Here is a 17,319-nt window from a genome sequence, read left to right as displayed (position 1 = left end):
AAACTTTTTGAGCTACCCGGGCTTGTCCTTAAATTCGCACCTTTGCCCTCCTCGTTCTTCCGACTTCTTAGCTGAAGTTTCTCCTGCTTGCTTTCGTCGCTTTCAAGTCTCTCTTGTCCGTTGCAATGGTGAGGATGGGTTGCTTGTTGTGTCGCAGGAGAGGGCGCGCGCAAAAACGCAGGACGGAGGAGCCGGAGCGGGCGGGAGAGGTGCAGCGAGCACGGCGCAAGCTCTTGAGAACACCTGGCGCGTCCTATGATGCGCTCTCTACTGCTGGGGCTTTCTTTGCACTGCAGTCATTGCTTCCTGCCCTCCGACACGCGCCTCCTGCCTTACCAAGCCGCGCGCGCGCTTGCCTCCTCCCCGACTGGCATACGCATTGCAACCATGCTAACATCCTTCCCAGGCCGCTCAAGCTACCTTCAAGTCCATCAAGGCCGTCGTCCCTCTTCTGGACCGCGTCCTCGTGCAGCGCTTCAAGCCCGACACCGTGCGTTACTGCCCATACTCCCCATTCCCCTTCACCTCTGCTTCCAAACACCACTTCCACATTCCTCCTCCTTACTTACTTCCATTTTCCACCGTTTGCCTTCCGTCGTCATCACACTTCTTAACACCCACTAACCCCCAACCCAGAAAACCGCCTCCGGCATCTTCATCCCCTCCTCCGCGACGACCACCCCGCTCCCCGAGGCGACCGTCATCGCCGTCGGCCCCGGCGCGCCGACGAAGGACGGCAAGATCGTGCCGACGCAGGTGAAGGCCGGCGACCGCGTCCTGCTCCCGGGCTGGGGCGGGAACTCGATTAAGGTTGGCGAGGAGGTGAGTATCCGGTTTGCTGTGGTGCCACGGAATCGGAACGCTGACGACGGCGCGCAGGAGTACTACCTCTACAAGGACTCGGACATCCTTGCCAAGATCCAGGAGTAGGCGTCGCGCACGCTTCTAGGCGACGTCACGCGGACGGACCCGGCGGCGGGCGATGCTACCCTTTCGCAGGACGACCTCTAGTTGACGGATCGGTACCGCTCGTGCTGAAGGTGTCTAGTGGTTGCTTATGCTCAAGTCATGGTCGCCTGTGCGAGGTGGTCCTCGGTGGCGGGAGTCGAAAACAGCAAACTAATAATCTACTTACGGCCTCTAATGATTGTGCTGGGTTATGGCTTACGAATCACTACTCAGTATATGGGACATGTGCTGCCGACTGGCGTGTTGTGGGGCGCGAGTGGGAAGTGAGACGTGAGGCGCAAGGTGGAGATCATTTTTGTTGAGCGCGGGCCTTGCTTGCAGGTGCGTGTCCGCCCTTCTTCGCGTCTGTTGTGACGGTCATTGTTTGCGCCTGTTGCCCGCGTCATGGCTTGCTCCCGACCATCATGTTCGCCTTCCATGTCGCGGCTGCTCTTCGTACCTCACTCACATCGCATAAGAAGGGTATCGTATATGCGTCTGTAGCGCTTTGTATGACGAATGTCCGTCCGATATCACCGTGACGACGAAGTCCGTCCATGGGTTGAAGACCGCCGCGGCTTCTGCCGATCCTCTAGGCGTCCTCAGCCAACCCTTCAGGCGTCCTCGGCCTATCCTTCAGGCGTCCTCGGCCAGCCCTTCAGGCGTCCTCGACCAACCCCCTACTCAGGTGCTCTCCCGCTGCTCCTGCTTCCCTCTCTTGCTTCCCTGCTCACACCCTTTGGACTTCTCACCAGCCACTCGGCGGCTCAAAGGGCATGCGACTGATCGTCGAACTTGAGCCGGTCGCTGATTCGGTAGCGCTTGTGACTCCCGGTGCACTCGCGCTTGTGACTCCCAGTGCACTCGCGCTTGTGACTCCCGGTGCACTCGTGCTCGTTACGCCCGGTGCACTCGCGCCCGTTACTCTAAGTGCACTCGCGCTTGCGCTGACACTGGCGCTACTGGCGAAGGTGAGCATACTATCTCCTCAAAAAGATATTTGACCAGAGACGCACCCCGAGGTCTCTGTCGCCGTCGCGGTCTCTGTGACGAAGATGGTGAAGGTCGGTGCGATGTCTACGCGAGTGAGGACGGCATCGTCGCGCGGAAGGACTGCATCGTCGCGCGGGATGAGGCCCGAGGGTAGGATGCCCGATGGCACCACACCCGAGGGTAAGATACCCGAAGGCAGCACACCCGACGGCAGCATACCCGACGGCAGTATGCCTGGAAGAAGAAGACCATCCGGATTCGCGAACGACGCGAGCGCGGCGGTCGGGAGGGCCCCTCCTGCGGCGCTCACGACTGACGCGAGGGCGCTTTGTACGGGCGCGAGGGCGCTTTCGATGGGTGCGAGAGCGCTATGCACGGGCTCGAGGGCGCTATGCACGGGCTCGAGGGCGCTTTCGATGGGATCGAGCGCACTCTCGATGGGTGCAAGTGCGCTTTGGATCGGCGCGAGCGCACTCTCGACGGGCCCACCGAGCGCACTCTCGACGGGGCCACCGAGGGCGCTTTGCACGGGACCCAGCAAGCTGGTGACCGGCGCGAGAGGCCCAAGCAGGCCCGACACGGGCGCGAGCGCGCTTTCCACTGGCCCAAGGGCACTGTCGATTGGGCCACCTAGGATCGGCGACGCGATCGGGTTTGCGACGTTTTCGATTGGACCGAGGACGCTGTCGGCCGGATCGAGGAGGTCCGAAGGGATGATGCCGTCGACGCTGAGCGGGGCGGGGAGGGGTGCGGCGAAGGTTTGAAGGATTGCAGGCGCGACGAAGATGAGGTAGCTGGTGAACGAGCGTGCGTGCATAGTGTTTTCCAGCGAAATGGAACGAGAAGGAGTGGTGCAAATAGTATACAGTTCCGCCTGTGCCCATGGCTTTTATCGACAGACCCGGAAGAGCGCAAGGAGCGGAAACGCAACTATCTGTTTTCTGGTCCGGGTTATTGGCTTGAAGCGCTACAGTATATTGGCGTGAAGCACGAGGGGTAACTACCGCGGGTGGAGCACTATCCCTGCGGATATGGTAGCGCTTGAGTTCATTGTTGGGCCTCAGATCGTCGCGCTGGTTTACGGCCGAGAGAAGCGTCATGTAGCGAGTCAGAGCCTTCGGAGAAGGACCGACCACCAAAGAATTGCGGCAGAAGTCTACGGCCGCGCATGCACTCGTCGAGTAGTCTCTGAACTGTCCCACCATCACCGTCAGGCGGTGGCGAAATATAGATTGCTGCAACTCAGTTCAAGCCACAGCCCCAGGAGTCCCCTATTATGCGTGCTCCATTCACGTACCAGAACCAGAGGTCTGAGAGTCATTCAGGAGGACATGAATGAAAACGGACATCCCCACACTCCCCCAAAGTCCATAAAGAGTTAACAAAGGGCACCATACGGGGTTAGACCAATATTCAGACCCGGCTTTCCCCGGGCCGGCAACTTCGGCTTTCAACACGAAGTCATGGGGTTGCGACTATTCTCCCCTGGGGCCCTGACGCGTCCACCACTGCGAGGCGGAATACCTGCGCTCTTCTCTGCGGCTGCAGCGCTCAGGAGCAGGCCCGCTTTGTATCTGGCGGAAGGGCGTGCACAAACAGGGAATCCAGGAGAAAGGAGACGGTGAGTAAGATGGAATTTCTGTGGAATCTTCGAGACGAGCGCGTTCTGGACGAGGAGGTTGAGCGTGATAGAGTGGGACGCGCACAGCGTTATCTTGGCCTAGACCTCGCCTTGCGGGGGACTTGTGTGCTGCGAATCCCTCGCGTCTGAACTCTCCTTGCTAGTTAGCACTAACTTGGGTCTTACAATCTTAGACCCCACTGCACGACTCCTTGGCGTCATCATTCGCCACTGCAGTGCCCTTCTTGGCAGTCAATAGCATCCTTCTCTTGCTTCACGCCTTCACGAATACCCTCCTCGAGACGTTTACACTCGACCATGGGCGCCAAATCAAGAACTTCGGTGCGTCTCAATGATCCTCGGCCAACCTCTGTTCTCGAGCCTACACTGAACCAGGGAATAGGACGCGCGAGACGGTCTACTCAAAACCCTTCTCAAGCATCCGGACCCCTCTTTAGATAAGCGTCGGATTGGGAACTGGCTAAGTCGAACGCTCAGTCGGTTGTACCTCCTGCCCCATTGTGAGTTCTCTCATAATTCCGCCGCATTATGTGCAAAGTATCACTTTCCCTTGCACGACGTCGTAAATATTCTGACTGTCCTCGTTTCGCCACGTGTGTCCACCCCAAAGCGGCCAGAGCGGGCGTGCGGGGCTCCGTGGGGTTCCGCGCATAACACGAGCTACAACCGTTTGCACATCAGTTTGCAGTCTCGTGCGCGTGGATTTTGAGCACGTGTGCCTTGATTGTGATGTCCGTCACGGTTGAGAATTAGGTCCTCACTGCGTATACTAGCGCAAGTACTTGAAGAGAGCAGATTCACTAATCCATCAAGAAAATGTATGGTAAAAGGGTTCGTGAACCGCATTATCGAACGTCGTAGAGCCCGACAGCGGCTCTAGACGGGTTGAACACGGGTCACGGTTAGCTTAGTCAGCGTAAATCCGCAGGCACGGAACTGCAAACTGATGTGCAAACGGTTGTATTCGCATTCGCAGCTTGGATGTTAACGGTCCCGTACAGACCTCTTTCCTCGACCGTCTATACCAGCGCCGACAATCCATCTCCGAGCCGGCGAGTTCGTTGGCTCGCTGGATTGTGGCACAACGTAAGCTTCCTTTCCTTCGCTGAGGCGTGTCCGCTTCCTTCCTGGGGCTTACACAAGGCAGTTCCGTCCGCTTCATTGTCTTCAACAAGTACGCCGAGATTGTGGCGCAGCACCAGCTGGAATTTCCGCAATACTTTCCGAACCCTGGGTATGCGCCGTTCATGCGGCGACGATGGCAGCGTACTAACACATATGGGACAGGTGGCACGACCACGACCCAGAAGAAATACTTCATGCCGCGGAAAAGTGCATCGAGGAGGCGACTGCCGCGCTGGAAAGGGCAGGCTGGACTAGGGACAGTATTAAGGCTATAGGTCAGCGCGTCTACGGCGGGCCCTTCAATTATGAAGCTGACTTCATCGACAGGAATTACTAATCAGCGCGAGACAACCGTCGCATGGAGCCGCTCATCGGGAAGGCCCCTCTGCCGCGCCATCGTTTGGACAGACTCGCGGACGCGGAATACTGCGACGCATTATGAACGGCTGATGGACAGTGTGGGCATCGAGGCCAGCCCGGGCGTATACAGGAAGGGCGAGGATGGCAGGGAGTATCTGAAGGAGCTGTACGTCTATTCCCTTTGGACGCAATTGGGGGACGCTAACCGAGTCCTGCTCATTTTAGCACCGGCTTACCATTGTCTACCTACTTCTCGGCGATCAAGCTGCGATGGATGATCGACCACTACCCGCGGGTACATGTCGCCCACGAGACGGATGATCTCCTGTTCGGTACCCTGGAGTCATGGTTGGTCTACGTACGCGAGCTCTCGCTAATTCCTCCAGCACCATAACTGAGCACATTCCACAGAAACTCACCGCGCCCCGTATACACATCAGCGACGTGTCGAACGCAGCACGGACACTTCTGCTCGACATTCAGAAGCTCCAATGGTCGCCCGCGCTCCTGTCCTTCTTCCGCATCCGCCCCTCCGTGCTGCCCAAGCTCGTCTCTTCCTCAGAGGTGTATGGCACCATCTCGTCAGGACCACTCGCTGGCGTGCCCATCGCTGGGCTCATCGGCGACCAGCAGGGTGCGCTCGTAGGCAATCAGTGCTTGACGCGAGGGCAGGCGAAGTGCACGTACGGCACGGGCGCGTTCCTGCTGTTCTGCACGGGCGAGGAATGCATCACAAAGGGGACTGGCGGGCTTGTGAGCACTATCGCCTACCAAGCTGGGCCGGACGCGAAGCCAGTCTATGCCCTCGAGGGCAGCAGTAAGTGTCAGATATCTACCTTTCGTCAAGCCGTCGATCTGACCCCTCTGCCGCAGTCGCCGTCGCCGGCAGTGCCATCAAGTGGCTTCGCGACTCCATGGGGCTCATCCAGTCCTCCGAAGAGGTCAACGCCCTCGCCGCGCGCGTCCCCGACACCGGCGGCCTCTACTTCGTCACCGCCTTCTCCGGGCTGCTCGCGCCGTACTGGGACCCGACCGCCGCCGGGCTCCTCATCGGCCTCTCGCAATGCACCACGCCCGCCCACATCGCCCGCGCCGCGCTCGAGGCCATCGCCTTCCAGACGCGCGCCATCCTCGACACCATGCGCGCGCGCTCGGGCATGACGCTCGCGCGCGCGCTCCGCGTCGACGGCGGCGTGACGAACGGGGACTCGGCGATGCAGGTGCTGGGCGATATCGGCGGCTTCGCGGTCGAGCGCCCGGAGATGCGCGAGAGCACGGCGCTGGGCGCGGCGCTGCTGGCGGGGGCGGCGGTGAGGCTGTGGGGGTGGGATTTGGGGCGGCCGGAGACGCTGAAGGAGGTGAATACGGCGGGGAGCAGGGTGTTTGAGCCGAAGATGCGGAAGCATGTGCGCGAGGCGAAGTGGGCGGGGTGGAATAGGGCGGTGGAGAGGAGTAAGGGTTGGGAAGAGACAAAGGATGAGGAGTAATACTGGGATTTGGGCATTGGGAATTTACTATACCTCGGGTAATTTGGAACGAATAATGGGGATACTACAGTAGACACTGCATACCTTCATACGTAGCTCACCACTGCAATACTTCAGACACTCTTATGCGCAGATATACGAGCGTCTTCATGAATGACATTCAGAAGGCGGAGTAATACAACATTGTCATGAGGGGCATCCCGATGTCCCGAATAGTCATAACTTGGCCTCTCGCACAACCTTTAGTCGCCCTCGCAGGAGACGAAGTTGTTGCCGGAGGCGCCGGTGTGGGTGACAACGCTGATGAAGGAGTGAGCAACAGTAGGATGTGGCCAGAACTTGGGATCACGTACGCGCAGTAGTCACCGTTGTCGGCGAAGATGACGCGGTCCGCGCCAGGCGAGTCGCCATCATAGTCGCCCGACTTCAGGATGGGGAACTCGCTGTAGTCCGAGTCGCCGCTGCAGTACAAGTCCAGGCCCTCGTAGTTGTGAAAACTGGGGGATAGTAGGGGTACGTGTCAGACGAAAGGCCGGCGCTAGAACGAAGAAGAGCAGGCTACTAACGCATGCGGGTACGAGTTGTCGCCGATCGGGTTGTCCAAGTGGTCGACGCCGTTCTGCACGGCGGCCTTCACCTCGTCGACCGAGTAGGTGTTGCTGCCGCAGGTGACGTCGCCCGAGGGATACGCGCGCTGGTGCACGACGGCAGCGGACGCGACCGCGGCGAGGGAGAGGAGGGTGGCAGCGAGCATGACGAAGAACGAGTCGAGGGAAGGACAAGGCCGAGCGAGGGCGAGTGCGGGGAGAGCGCTGAACTTCGACGTCGTCAGGTGGGGGTTATATACCTTCGCGGTGGTCGCTGTCGGCGTGACCGCGTGCGCGGGGCCCACGCGCACGTTGCTGGTGGCTTATCGCCCGGCGGCGGCGCACATGAGAGCGTGTCGGGGACGCACATGAGGGCTGCAAGAGAGCATGTCGGCAGCACGCGGGGGTGCAGGCTTGAGGGGCACGCGGAGGGAGGCGTTGCATCGTGAAACGGAAGCCCGAGCGCAGCGTCGTGCCCGCGCTCCGCAGAGGCGTGATCACCGGTATGGTTCAATTGGGACGGCGGAAGGCGAGAGCTTCGCCAGTCGGACTTGCTATGGAGGTCTGTCCGAGAACTCGGAAGTCTAATCGAAGGAAGGTGGCAAAGTGAGCCCAACGAGAGATCGCCTTTAGGGAGAATTAGGGAGAATTAGCAGCGTTGCTGCCTCCATGGTCTGCGAATACATCGGCTGACCGTGATCGCTGTGCCCAAATTAGCAAGATTCGAATGGAATTCCATTCTTGGGACAATACCAGCTTCCCGCCGATGTGGTCTGGCATGCGGGGAAGTATGGGACCGTTATTAATGTTCTTTCGATCCGGTACTTGACAAGGTAATCTGTGACGCTGAAGCCCGAAGAAATGAGAGAGCAGATGGCGATAACACTTCGGAGACGTGAACTGCTGCTGCGGGTTAGGTTGAGCATGCGGTAGAGTCAATATGCTTCACGAGATTGGAAGCGGTTGACGTATCGGCTGGCTGACGACAGGTTCGACACCCTTCTGGTATATGAAGTGATCCCAAGCGGCTGGGTGATTTTCTTTTGCCTTTGATATTGGGATCACTATATGACTTTTCAGACTGCGATGGATGGAAGACATGAGGGCCAGAGGCAAGGCAAGGTCGGTCAGTCGTCCCGTGCCACTAATAACCAAATCGGGACAATTTCGCACGGTTCTCCGAGGCGAGCAAGCGCGACAAGACGTACGCCAGAAAAACTACGAAGAGCGTACAGTGAAACTTCTGAGTCGCCCTCAAGGCAACTAAGGAGCGATACAGGACATTAGACCATCTGCGGAGGGAGGTTATGCCCAGGAACGCTCTCAGAAGTCACGATCTCAGCCCGACGCTGAGGCTGGTCTTCGCGACTATGCCGAGCGTATAGATACTAGGTAAGCGCCTTCCTGAGCTGCATCAAGAGCTATCTTGACACTCACGACAATGAAGACACTGTGGGCTGTATTAGTGAACATAAGATGGAGTGAACTTCGCGGTCCTCCTCCACTGGCAAGGACGCGACCCAAGGTCCGCGCGTACAGCATCGCACTGCAGAAAGCTTCCTCTTTCAGTCTTTTACAGATGTAGGCGACAAGGTGCGCCTATTCATGGTACTTGTGCTTCGAAGTCGTGCGCGTGGATCATTCAAACTCCCCCGCTATCGAGCCTTTTGATGGGTATCCTGAGCGCTGGCAAGGCGCTCTGGTATGTTAAGACCTGCCATAGCGAAGGCGATGTCGGTAGGTGCAGTGCCACACACAGGTCAAGAAGGCGGCTCCCTTGTATTCTGGAGACCGAACGCCTGGACCGTTGTCACGCAGGCCGTTGCTGGCAGATTTCGCATACAGCTTCGCGTCCGAGACGATCGGCGATGTTCGAAAGAGACCCATCATGAAAGACTGACGCAGGCGCCGGTGAGCCTTTATCTCTATGTGCTGGCTTCATATCTCTGACAGGCTAAGCATAGAGACCCGCGGTTGCAGAATATAGATGCGAGCTATTGTGACGATTCTGGAAAGGTGGACAGCCTTCGTGCGCAGCGGAATCACAGGACTTGTGTTTTCCCACCTCAGCAGCTTTGTGACCGTGCCGATCGACAGATATGACATCTGCTGTCGAAGGGCAACGACAGCACTGGATTAGTGACTGTGGCAATTCACCGAGTGCGAATCTTGTCTGTCGCGAAAAACCTTGCACTTATGGGTGTCTTCGATGGACCTTAGGTCGTAGGCAAGCTACTCTGCCATGGCTCCCTCGATGCGCGGGTGTGAAAAAGACCGCAAGCACAGCCGAACGACATAAACAAGAATACGACGCCACATGAAATGGGGAATGCGCCCGAGACCAGCGCCAGGGCCGCTTCAGAATATTCGGCACGTGAGGGCCCGACGCGACTTGCCACCGCCCGCTTTGTCGCGTCCCACGCTTGAACCGCCACTCTCATCTTGACCCAACCGCCCACATATCGACCAACCCATACTCACTTCATATCCGCTCTTCCCGCGAGTCGAAGGAATCTAGAGCCTATCCGAGAGATACAGGCGTGTATTTGACGCACATAGAGCGCTGTGGACAGACAATACAACGTGCGTGTTCCGTTTGTCTGGTGTTGGCATTTTGTTCATCTCCGTTCTTCATTAAACACAGATGTATACGCGGGGATACTTTGCTCCCCAGCCGTACTGGACACGTCCAGCGCGTTCGCCACCCGCTGTTGCACCCCGCCGTCAGGCGACACCCACAATTCCCAACAGAGGGATTGTTGCCACTCAACATACACCTGTCCCAGCCACTTCCAAAACCGCCCAGACCTCTCGTCGGTACGATGATGACGACGATTCCTCTGACAGCGATTCCTCCGAGGACGAGGACGGAGGCTGCGATGCGAATGGCCGGCCCGACCAGAACGGCGAGGCGACGAATGACGCTGCTGAAGCTGACAGCGAGCGTGAGGAAGATAGTGATGATGAAGACGAGGACGAGGCCGCGCAGGCTCTCGACGGCGACGAAGCGTCGAGGGCCGCCGATGCCACGGGGCCCGCGCTGCAAGCCACCGAGGATGCTATGCCCGATGATGACCTCGAAGCCGTGCTCGAGCGCGAGCTCAGCCAATCTCTTGATCGTGCTGAAGACGAGTCCGATGAAGGCGAATGGGAAGAAGCGACCATTCCCGAAACTACGTGCTTGACTCTGACCTCCGCTGATTCGCAATCCTCGCCGTGCAATCTAAATGTTCCTACACCCGACACGAATGGTCCTGTGTCGGTCTCCAGTCCTTTGTCGACGAGCGACCAAACACAATGTCCTGGAGGGTGTCCCTCTCTTGCACCTGGGAAGTCAAGCGCTTCACCGGCATCGAACAGCATACACTCGTCGCCTATCACTCCGCCAAAAGAGACTACTACCGCGGAAAAGCATCGATCCGAGAAGCCAGAAGGCCAGAGCAGACGCGTCAAGGTCCTTGCTGAGAGGAAGCGGCGGCGTCAGACACCTACTGCCTCAGCATCTACCTCCGAAGCAGAGTCGTCTTCGCCATCTACGCCGCCGACCGGCAACTTGACTCCACTCTGCCCCTACGGCGACTACCCCTCTTGCGGCGGACGATGCAGCAAAGACCTCACCCCCGCAGAAGCCGGCCCTATTCATGGAACCATGCGAAGGGTCAAGAACTTTTCACATCTCAAATTTTATCGAGTCGTGGAAGTCACCTACGACTGGCAGAAGAGACCAACTCATTCGTATATCCACGTTCATGATCCCAAAGGAGACCGTTATACGGCGAATGACATCAAGGAATGGGGATTCACGGCCGGTGCCGACCCTGAACTGATAGCGAAGCTCAAGGGCGAAGCGGAGGAGCAGGCGAAGAAGTCGAGGTGAGTCTTATAGCTCGCTCTCGATCTTCACGGACTGACTTGACGGTCTGCAGCAGCCCTCCCGCTGTGGCGATCGAGGTCGTATGCCACAGCACGCCGACATGCACCTCATCAACGGGGTCTGTACTCGGAAGCTCAGCCACCGATGTCATCGATCTCACGTGTGACGGGGAGGACAATGCACCAAGCGTACCTACGCGGCAATCCTCGCCGCGCAAAACGAGGAGACCGCGCGTACAAGCTTCGTCTTTGACGTCCTCAGACGCAGGGCCCTCGGGAGCAACTGCCGCATCCCAAACTCGCAATGCCCCTCGGCAATCCTCTTTCGCGAAGCCCCGAAATGGCAATAGCTCTACGCCGGCGCCTGCTCAATCATACTCGCCTTACGCCCCGTCGTTTCCCAACACCACTCAGGCTACTCAGCTTGCGCCTACCTCACTCATCAACCTTGTGGCTGCTTCGGCTATCTCTTACGCGCCACCGCGACTTCGGGGCGCATATGGCTCGCTCATGTCTACCGAAACTTTGGTGCATAAAGCGTTCGCAACGGACTCGAAGTCTGCTACCACCCACTCGCCTGTAGCCACTGCGTCGGGTACTCAGGCAAACCCCTGGACGTCGAGCCTTTGGCTCCCACCAACTCAAGCTCAGACCAGCAGTCAGCCTCATCTCCCGCCTGTGCCGCCGCCATCCGTCGTGCCTCAGATTCAGAGTCCGGTGCCCGATTATCAAGTCGGACGATCACATCAGAAGCAGAGCTCTTCGCAATCGCATCCTGGTCATCTGGCGAGCGGGCAATTGACTACAGACAGCCGCCGCCCTCAGACGACGCGGTCCGCTTCCGCTGAACAGACCTCTCAGCCGATCAAGGCGAGGGTGAGTGCGAACATGGCAGCGCAAGTACGCACAGCTCCGGCGTCGCGCTGTGGCACCCCTCGACTGAAGGCGCAGCACTCGTTTACCCTTTCTGGTGTCGGACCTCTGACATCTGCTGGCCAACCACTTCCTGCGCTAACGAGCGAGCCTTCGTCGTCTGCGCCCCAGTACTACCAGCCGCAATGGAGTGCATATCAACAGCGACAATTTACCACCGAAGCGCCCACGCCCATTTCGAGATGGGGGCAAGCACGCGGCCCTGGTTATCACTCGAGTGCTGCCCCACCCGCGACGTGTTCCGCGGCTGCCTACGGCTACAGCCACTATGCTGTCGCGCCAATTTCTGGTCAGAAGCGCAAGAACGAGGACGCGCACGCGCGCAATTCCAGGCGGACGAAGTGGTGATTGCTACAGTCCTGAAGACATCGTCGAATGGTCCGGCGGAACTCTCAAGTATCGTTCGTCTTATCACCCTCATCATTGTACTTATACCCATGACATTTGCAACCTCAACTAATTACAATTGTGGAAAGTCAGCATCTGTTACCTTTTGACTGTGATCCTGTTCTATCGTCGACACCCAGTGTGAATTCTCTGACGACCTCGCAACAGCATACGTATGCAAGGTAAGACGATGCAGTACTTGACGCGTCTCCTCCATAAAGTCAACGCGCCTGAACAATGAGCGTTCGAGCTTCGATTTCCGGTCATAGCCTCTCAGTGCGGAGGACTCGATCTCGTGCCAGTCATTGAACCATTTCATCACACGCAGAGCATCGCGCAGAACAAAATTCGACAGCAAATATACTCCATCGATCGCCGGACTATACAAAGTCTGTCCAGAGTCTAATGATACAGGATGCTCGGGGCACGTATGGAAATCGGAATTAACTCTGTTGGTGGACTTCGTATGCGCCGTTGCGATGTTAACTTGGCCGCGTAAGTCTAGCTGAGATTTAGCTTCAGCATATGCTTACATAGTGACTCGAGAGGAAAATGTACTAGCATATAGATTTCATTGAGTATGACCGGCGAACGCAGCTCGCGTGGACCCTTGAGAAATTTCCGTCACCTGTATTGCACGGGCACGGACATGCCTAGATGCGAGCGTGCGATATGCGCGGCGAGCTGGAATTCGCCCGGCTGCCCAGCCGTTATAGGCGTCGAGCACCGGCGAGCGCTTCGGGACTTGTCCAGTAGAGCACGGCACCTATACCTTGCTGTGGGATTGGCAGTCAGCTCCGTGGGCGGGGCGTGCGCGTGCAAGATGTGCGACTGGAGGCGACAGAGAAACTCGCGGAGGTCGTTGCCGGAGATCTCTGCATTGCACGCCCTCTTGTACTGTGTGTCCGCCCATGGGCATTCTCTCTTGATTTCGGCGACGCCGTTCGCCTGACTGAGCGCATCTGCTTCGACGCAGTATGCTTCAGGCGGATACAATGGAGGAAGGAGTGGCGACGGTCCAGCACTCTTCTTCGTTGGACGTTTCCCAATTTTGAAGCCACCACTCTTGTAACCTAGCGGAGGAGCAGGCGCAGCATCGAGCAGAATGGGGCGATAAGATGCCTGTGTGTAGTTCCAAGGGCTCGAAGGACTTCCGGCTCTGGCGAGAAAGCGGTTGGAGGGACTCTGCTCCACTATAGGAGCAGGAGCCGGCACTGGAGGTACGCGAGAAGGACCTGGATACGCGGAGAAACTACCGAGGGGAGGAGGTGCGTCGAGGTCGGATGAGAGCGAGCGCTTGTCGTCGTCTACAGGATACGACTCCCCGGAAACGACTGACCAGGAGACTTGGGGGGCACGCGCAGGTGGATGGTCGTCTTCGTTCTCGCTCTCGAGCACGGTAGCAGCATCATCGACGTCGGATGCGGGAGGGCATACCGTCGCAGTGTATTCCGAGTCGCTGAAATCGCCCGCATCGCTTTGCGATCCAAACTTCTCCCCCGAGATAGAGCTCGCGACATCGAGGGAGCCGTAGGCGTCGATGGACCAGTCCATGTCGGGGTCGTCGTCTGAGTCCGTCGAGTGGCCCATGTCGCTGGGTCCGTCCGGCTCCGATGCTAAGTTTTCCGAAACACTCACTTGAGGACCTGAGAGCCGAGCCCTCTGCGTATGGGTGCCAGTCGTCAATCCCTGCGCGTTCACTTCGAAGCCTGAGTCTTCACCACTCCCAGGCCCGACGGCTTCCTTGGCACAGGCAGTGACCATCAGCCGCTGAGGAGACATCTGTCTAAATTCCCTATCCACCGCCCTTCTCTTGCGAACAGGCGATGATTGCGACGGACTCAATCGTGAGTTCGAGCCATCCTCTGAGTGCGACGAGGGTCGTGCCCGCTTCTGCACTGCGTGGATCACTGATGGCGGAGCTTGAGGATTTGTGGGCGGTTCCCCGGTAGGGGCAGAGGATTGCGTTAAGCTGCACACTGAAGTGGTGGCGCGCCGTTCTCGAACGACAATTTGCGGCGGGTGTTCAGTGGCGGCACTGCGAAGGAATGCGCGTCGCAGCAGAGCGTCAAAAGAGCGGTCAGCCTCAGAGGGCGAAGTCGCGTGATATCCACCTGCGTCGTTCATGGTGGGCTATGGCAAGGATCAGTCTGCCACTTTTTCAGCGTCACGCCAGGTTTATAAGACGTGAGCGAACCGTCGCTAGTCCCAGGTTCATTGAGCGCTAAAAGGAGCGCGTTGAGAGCTATACAGTGAATGAGTATAGCACAAAGAATGGTGAGACAGAGCCACAGTCGAACACGATGCTCGTCAAAGGTGACCGTAGCGGCAACAGCCGAACAACCGGGAGTAATTCTGCGTCGGCAAACTCCGACATCATTTCCCGCGGCTCTGCGGCGTTGCCCTCCTCATCCGCGCCGCCATCTCAGCGCTCAAGATCTCTGTTTTCAGCTGACTATCTCGCCTGGAATGTACTCCTCGTGCTGAATCCGACTTAGTTGTCCCACCTATGAGAGGCAGCATCTGGAATTGTCTAGGTTCAGGCTTACCTTTGGGCGAGGAAGTCAAGCATCGGGCTTCGTCGTTTGGCCGACATTCATTAAGGAGCGGAACAAGGTAAATGGAAAGAAGCGACACTGAATACAAGACGATCTCGCCGATTTCACTTTCCCTTGTTCCTGGAAGCAAGCGCTCACAATCACAGCATGCGCGCACCCTAGACTGAAGGCGCAACATTTCTCTGACGCTGGACCTCTGACTTCTGCCGGCCAACCGCTTCCCGCGCTACCGAGCGAATCATCGCCCTCTGCGACCCGGTATCAGCCGCAATGGAGTACTTCTCAACAGCGACCTAGCGCGACCGCAGCGGCTCCGCCAACCTCGCAATGGCCGCAAGCACGCGGTCCTGCGTACTCGAATGCTGCCCCGACGGCGTCCTCTTCCGCTGCTGTCTATGGCAACTACCCCTACGCCATCACGTCTACCGCTGGCCAAAAGCGCAAGAACGAGGACGCGCACGAGCGCAATCCCAGGCGGGCGAGGTGGTAATGTGTTTACGGTCCTGAATGGTATACCCAAGTGAAGGCCGAGGAGTGTTCTGGCGGATTTCTCATGATTCATCATTGCATAACCGTGACCTATCTACCTTGACTAATTATCATTGTGGTGCTCTTCAGAGCTCAATGTCTGTTCATATTCGAATGCGATACTGTTCCGTTGCCTATACTCAGTTTGGGTTCTCAATGCTCATGACATCGCAACAGCATATGGATATTGCATGGTAAGAGGATACAGTTCTTGACGCACCTCCTTCGTAAGTTACATTTCACGCACCTGAACAATGGACTTCTGAACTCAAAACTTTTGGTCATGGTCACGCAGGTAACCGTTTTACCATACGCAGAGCATCGCGCATCGCAGAATCCGACAGCAAATATACTCCATCGATCGCCGTACTATACAAAGTCTGTCCGGAGCCGTATGCTAGATCGAGAGGGCGCACATAATCGGTATCAGAACTCACACCTACCAGTGGCATACGCTAGACATCCAGGACCATGAGTGTCAACACAACCACCCCACGCATGCTAGGACTCGTCCACCTCCATGCTCGAATCCGCCTCGCGCTCCTCGCCACTCCCTGAGTCTCCCGACAACGGCGACCGCCCGTTTGGTGCGCTGTCCAGAGACGCGCGGCCGCGATGTCTGAGCTCGCTCTGCTCCGAGCTGCGTTGGCGGAGATTGCCATCGGAGACAACTGGTCTGGGCGTGGGGTACAGGACCTTGCCTACGGGCGTGCCGTTCGCGCGACCCTCCTTCTTGGCGCGCCGCGATGCGTTGAAGTGACCACACCTCGGGCAGAGGTATTCTGGAGGAGCAAGGTCAGCACGACACGCGATGACAAGACAGCAGAAGTGCACGCACGAGCTTCGTCAAACATGCTCTCCTTCACAAGGCCGTTGTGCGCGAAGCACTTCTCGCAGATGAGGGCGTAGCGCGACGCGGCGCCGGTGGGGTCGCCGTCTTCGCCGAGGATCGCGTCCGCGAGCTTGTCATACCACATCTTCCTGGGTGGGCCGGTGGGCATGGGTGGGGGCATGGCGAGCTGCGAGCGCAGCGCAGGGGACGGGGGAGCGCCGACCGGCGTCATGCCTGGGCTCGGGCCTAGCGGTCCGGGACGGCGCTGGGGAGTTTGAGGCAGGGAGGGTGGCGCGGCGCGCGCTGGGGTGCCCTGCGGCGTCTGGTTGCTCTCGTCGTACTTCTGGATGAGGTCGCGCGTGGAGTAGTAGTTCGTCTTCTTCTTGACCTCCTCGATTTTCGCGCGCTGCTGCTTCAAAAGCGCCTGCAGCTGCTTCTCTGCGCGTCCGATCAGCTGTGGCGCGCGTCATAAGGTCGAGCCACGCACCCTCCTTCGCCTCCTTGGTCTCGTATCTCCAGATCATTATGCGCCGGATGAGGAGGATGCTGTGCAGGAGCGTCAGTCGCGCCTCATGCCCACAGCAAGGCGATCACGCACAGCAGCGGCCCCAGGAGCACTGGCACGGACTCGAGCCCGCGTTCCCACTTGCTGTTTGGCCCCCTCCCGCTGAAGCTGGGCAGAAGCGCCATGTACCACGCGCTCACGTAGGCTGCCCAGCCCGCGAGCGTCCACATTGTCACCAGCAGTGTTGTTCGCCGCTCGCGCAGGCGGATCTCGGAGAGCTTGACCTGGCGCTTCTGGATGTCATTCGCTAGATTAGAGAGGATAGTTTCGTAGTCTTCTTCCTTGGTCTGAATGACATTGTGTTAGCTCTGATGTTCGGTGTGCATAGGTAAGTAGAGCTCACCGAGCCGAAGAGACGCGTCCAGAGCGCCATTTCCGGTCGAGATAATATACAGCTGCACTCCCGAGATGGAGTACTGGAAATACGCGTGGGTAGGTGCAAATGAGTGGCGGTCGAGGACAAGATGTGTGACACTGACGTCACGTTCAGCCACCACGTCA

At 58.1% G+C, this 17,319-nt stretch overlaps 7 protein-coding genes across 7 annotated transcripts; 2 read left to right on the top strand and 5 right to left on the bottom strand.

Annotated features, from left to right (window-relative positions):
* Window positions 1-18: 18 nt before the first annotated feature.
* On the top strand, window positions 19-1,193 carry SCHCODRAFT_02617498 (chaperonin Cpn10). The gene is made up of 4 exons (XM_003033061.2): window positions 19-128; window positions 407-490; window positions 637-822; window positions 880-1,193. Exons 1-4 carry the CDS (start codon window positions 126-128, stop codon window positions 928-930), a joined length of 324 nt encoding a protein of 107 aa, XP_003033107.1. The 5' UTR covers window positions 19-125; the 3' UTR covers window positions 931-1,193.
* Window positions 1,194-1,363: 170 nt separating this feature from the next.
* Window positions 1,364-1,984, bottom strand: SCHCODRAFT_02617495 (uncharacterized protein). The gene is made up of 2 exons (XM_050344815.1): window positions 1,704-1,984; window positions 1,364-1,636 (listed from the first exon to the last, which is right to left on the bottom strand). The coding sequence occupies exons 1-2, from the start codon at window positions 1,925-1,927 to the stop codon at window positions 1,633-1,635; spliced, it is 228 nt and encodes a 75-aa protein (XP_050200910.1). The 5' UTR covers window positions 1,928-1,984; the 3' UTR covers window positions 1,364-1,632.
* SCHCODRAFT_02617488 (uncharacterized protein) lies at window positions 1,554-2,892 on the bottom strand. Its single transcript, XM_050344814.1, has one exon. It carries the CDS (start codon window positions 2,756-2,758, stop codon window positions 1,937-1,939), a length of 822 nt encoding a protein of 273 aa, XP_050200909.1. The 5' UTR covers window positions 2,759-2,892; the 3' UTR covers window positions 1,554-1,936.
* Window positions 2,893-3,836: 944 nt separating this feature from the next.
* SCHCODRAFT_02617483 (glycerol kinase) lies at window positions 3,837-6,762 on the top strand. The gene is made up of 9 exons (XM_050344813.1): window positions 3,837-3,904; window positions 3,966-4,083; window positions 4,585-4,669; window positions 4,731-4,817; window positions 4,871-4,983; window positions 5,036-5,234; window positions 5,294-5,426; window positions 5,480-5,885; window positions 5,942-6,762. Exons 1-9 carry the CDS (start codon window positions 3,881-3,883, stop codon window positions 6,553-6,555), a joined length of 1,779 nt encoding a protein of 592 aa, XP_050200908.1. The 5' UTR covers window positions 3,837-3,880; the 3' UTR covers window positions 6,556-6,762.
* On the bottom strand, window positions 6,731-7,689 carry SCHCODRAFT_02617482 (Ribonuclease/ribotoxin). Its single transcript, XM_003032456.2, has 3 exons — window positions 7,122-7,689; window positions 6,909-7,052; window positions 6,731-6,855 (listed from the first exon to the last, which is right to left on the bottom strand). Exons 1-3 carry the CDS (start codon window positions 7,307-7,309, stop codon window positions 6,798-6,800), a joined length of 390 nt encoding a protein of 129 aa, XP_003032502.1. The 5' UTR covers window positions 7,310-7,689; the 3' UTR covers window positions 6,731-6,797.
* A 5,186-nt stretch (window positions 7,690-12,875) lies between these two features.
* Window positions 12,876-14,366, bottom strand: SCHCODRAFT_02617478 (uncharacterized protein). Its single transcript, XM_003032455.3, has one exon. It carries the CDS (start codon window positions 13,923-13,925, stop codon window positions 12,960-12,962), a length of 966 nt encoding a protein of 321 aa, XP_003032501.2. The 5' UTR covers window positions 13,926-14,366; the 3' UTR covers window positions 12,876-12,959.
* Window positions 14,367-15,709: 1,343 nt separating this feature from the next.
* SCHCODRAFT_02617473 (uncharacterized protein) lies at window positions 15,710-17,279 on the bottom strand. Its single transcript, XM_003032454.2, has 5 exons — window positions 17,162-17,279; window positions 16,852-17,105; window positions 16,741-16,799; window positions 16,260-16,691; window positions 15,710-16,203 (listed from the first exon to the last, which is right to left on the bottom strand). Exons 1-5 carry the CDS (start codon window positions 17,189-17,191, stop codon window positions 15,923-15,925), a joined length of 1,056 nt encoding a protein of 351 aa, XP_003032500.1. The 5' UTR covers window positions 17,192-17,279; the 3' UTR covers window positions 15,710-15,922.
* Window positions 17,280-17,319: the final 40 nt, after the last annotated feature.

The sequence above is a fragment of the Schizophyllum commune genome, assembly GCF_000143185.2.
Source record: "Schizophyllum commune H4-8 unplaced genomic scaffold SCHCOscaffold_4, whole genome shotgun sequence".
Classification (NCBI taxonomy): domain Eukaryota; kingdom Fungi; phylum Basidiomycota; class Agaricomycetes; order Agaricales; family Schizophyllaceae; genus Schizophyllum; species Schizophyllum commune.
This window is presented reverse-complemented; position numbering and strand designations above follow the sequence as displayed.

Coding starts and splice junctions, on each gene's coding strand:
- SCHCODRAFT_02617482 (XM_003032456.2), bottom strand. CDS start 7,309: ATGCTCGCTGCCACCCTCCTCTCCCTCGCCGCGGTCGCGTCCGCTGCC. Junction 7,053..7,121: donor GACAACTCGTACCCGCATGC/GTTAGTAGCCTG, acceptor ACTATCCCCCAG/TTTTCACAACTACGAGGGCC. Junction 6,856..6,908: donor GACAACGGTGACTACTGCGC/GTACGTGATCCC, acceptor CTCCTTCATCAG/CGTTGTCACCCACACCGGCG.
- SCHCODRAFT_02617473 (XM_003032454.2), bottom strand. CDS start 17,191: ATGGCGCTCTGGACGCGTCTCTTCGGCTCG. Junction 16,800..16,851: donor GTGCTCCTGGGGCCGCTGCT/GTGCGTGATCGC, acceptor GCTCCTGCACAG/CATCCTCCTCATCCGGCGCA. Junction 16,204..16,259: donor GAGCATGTTTGACGAAGCTC/GTGCGTGCACTT, acceptor TTGCTCCTCCAG/AATACCTCTGCCCGAGGTGT.
- SCHCODRAFT_02617498 (XM_003033061.2), top strand. Junction 491..636: donor AGCGCTTCAAGCCCGACACC/GTGCGTTACTGC, acceptor CCCCCAACCCAG/AAAACCGCCTCCGGCATCTT. Junction 823..879: donor CGATTAAGGTTGGCGAGGAG/GTGAGTATCCGG, acceptor GACGGCGCGCAG/GAGTACTACCTCTACAAGGA.
- SCHCODRAFT_02617483 (XM_050344813.1), top strand. CDS start 3,881: ATGGGCGCCAAATCAAGAACTTCG. Junction 3,905..3,965: donor GCGCCAAATCAAGAACTTCG/GTGCGTCTCAAT, acceptor ACCAGGGAATAG/GACGCGCGAGACGGTCTACT. Junction 4,670..4,730: donor TCGCTGGATTGTGGCACAAC/GTAAGCTTCCTT, acceptor TACACAAGGCAG/TTCCGTCCGCTTCATTGTCT.
- SCHCODRAFT_02617478 (XM_003032455.3), bottom strand. CDS start 13,925: ATGGGCCACTCGACGGACTCAGACGACGACCCCGACATGGACTGGTCC.
- SCHCODRAFT_02617495 (XM_050344815.1), bottom strand. CDS start 1,927: ATGCTCACCTTCGCCAGTAGCGCCAGTGTCAGCGCAAGCGCGAGTGCA.
- SCHCODRAFT_02617488 (XM_050344814.1), bottom strand. CDS start 2,758: ATGCACGCACGCTCGTTCACCAGCTACCTCATCTTCGTCGCGCCTGCA.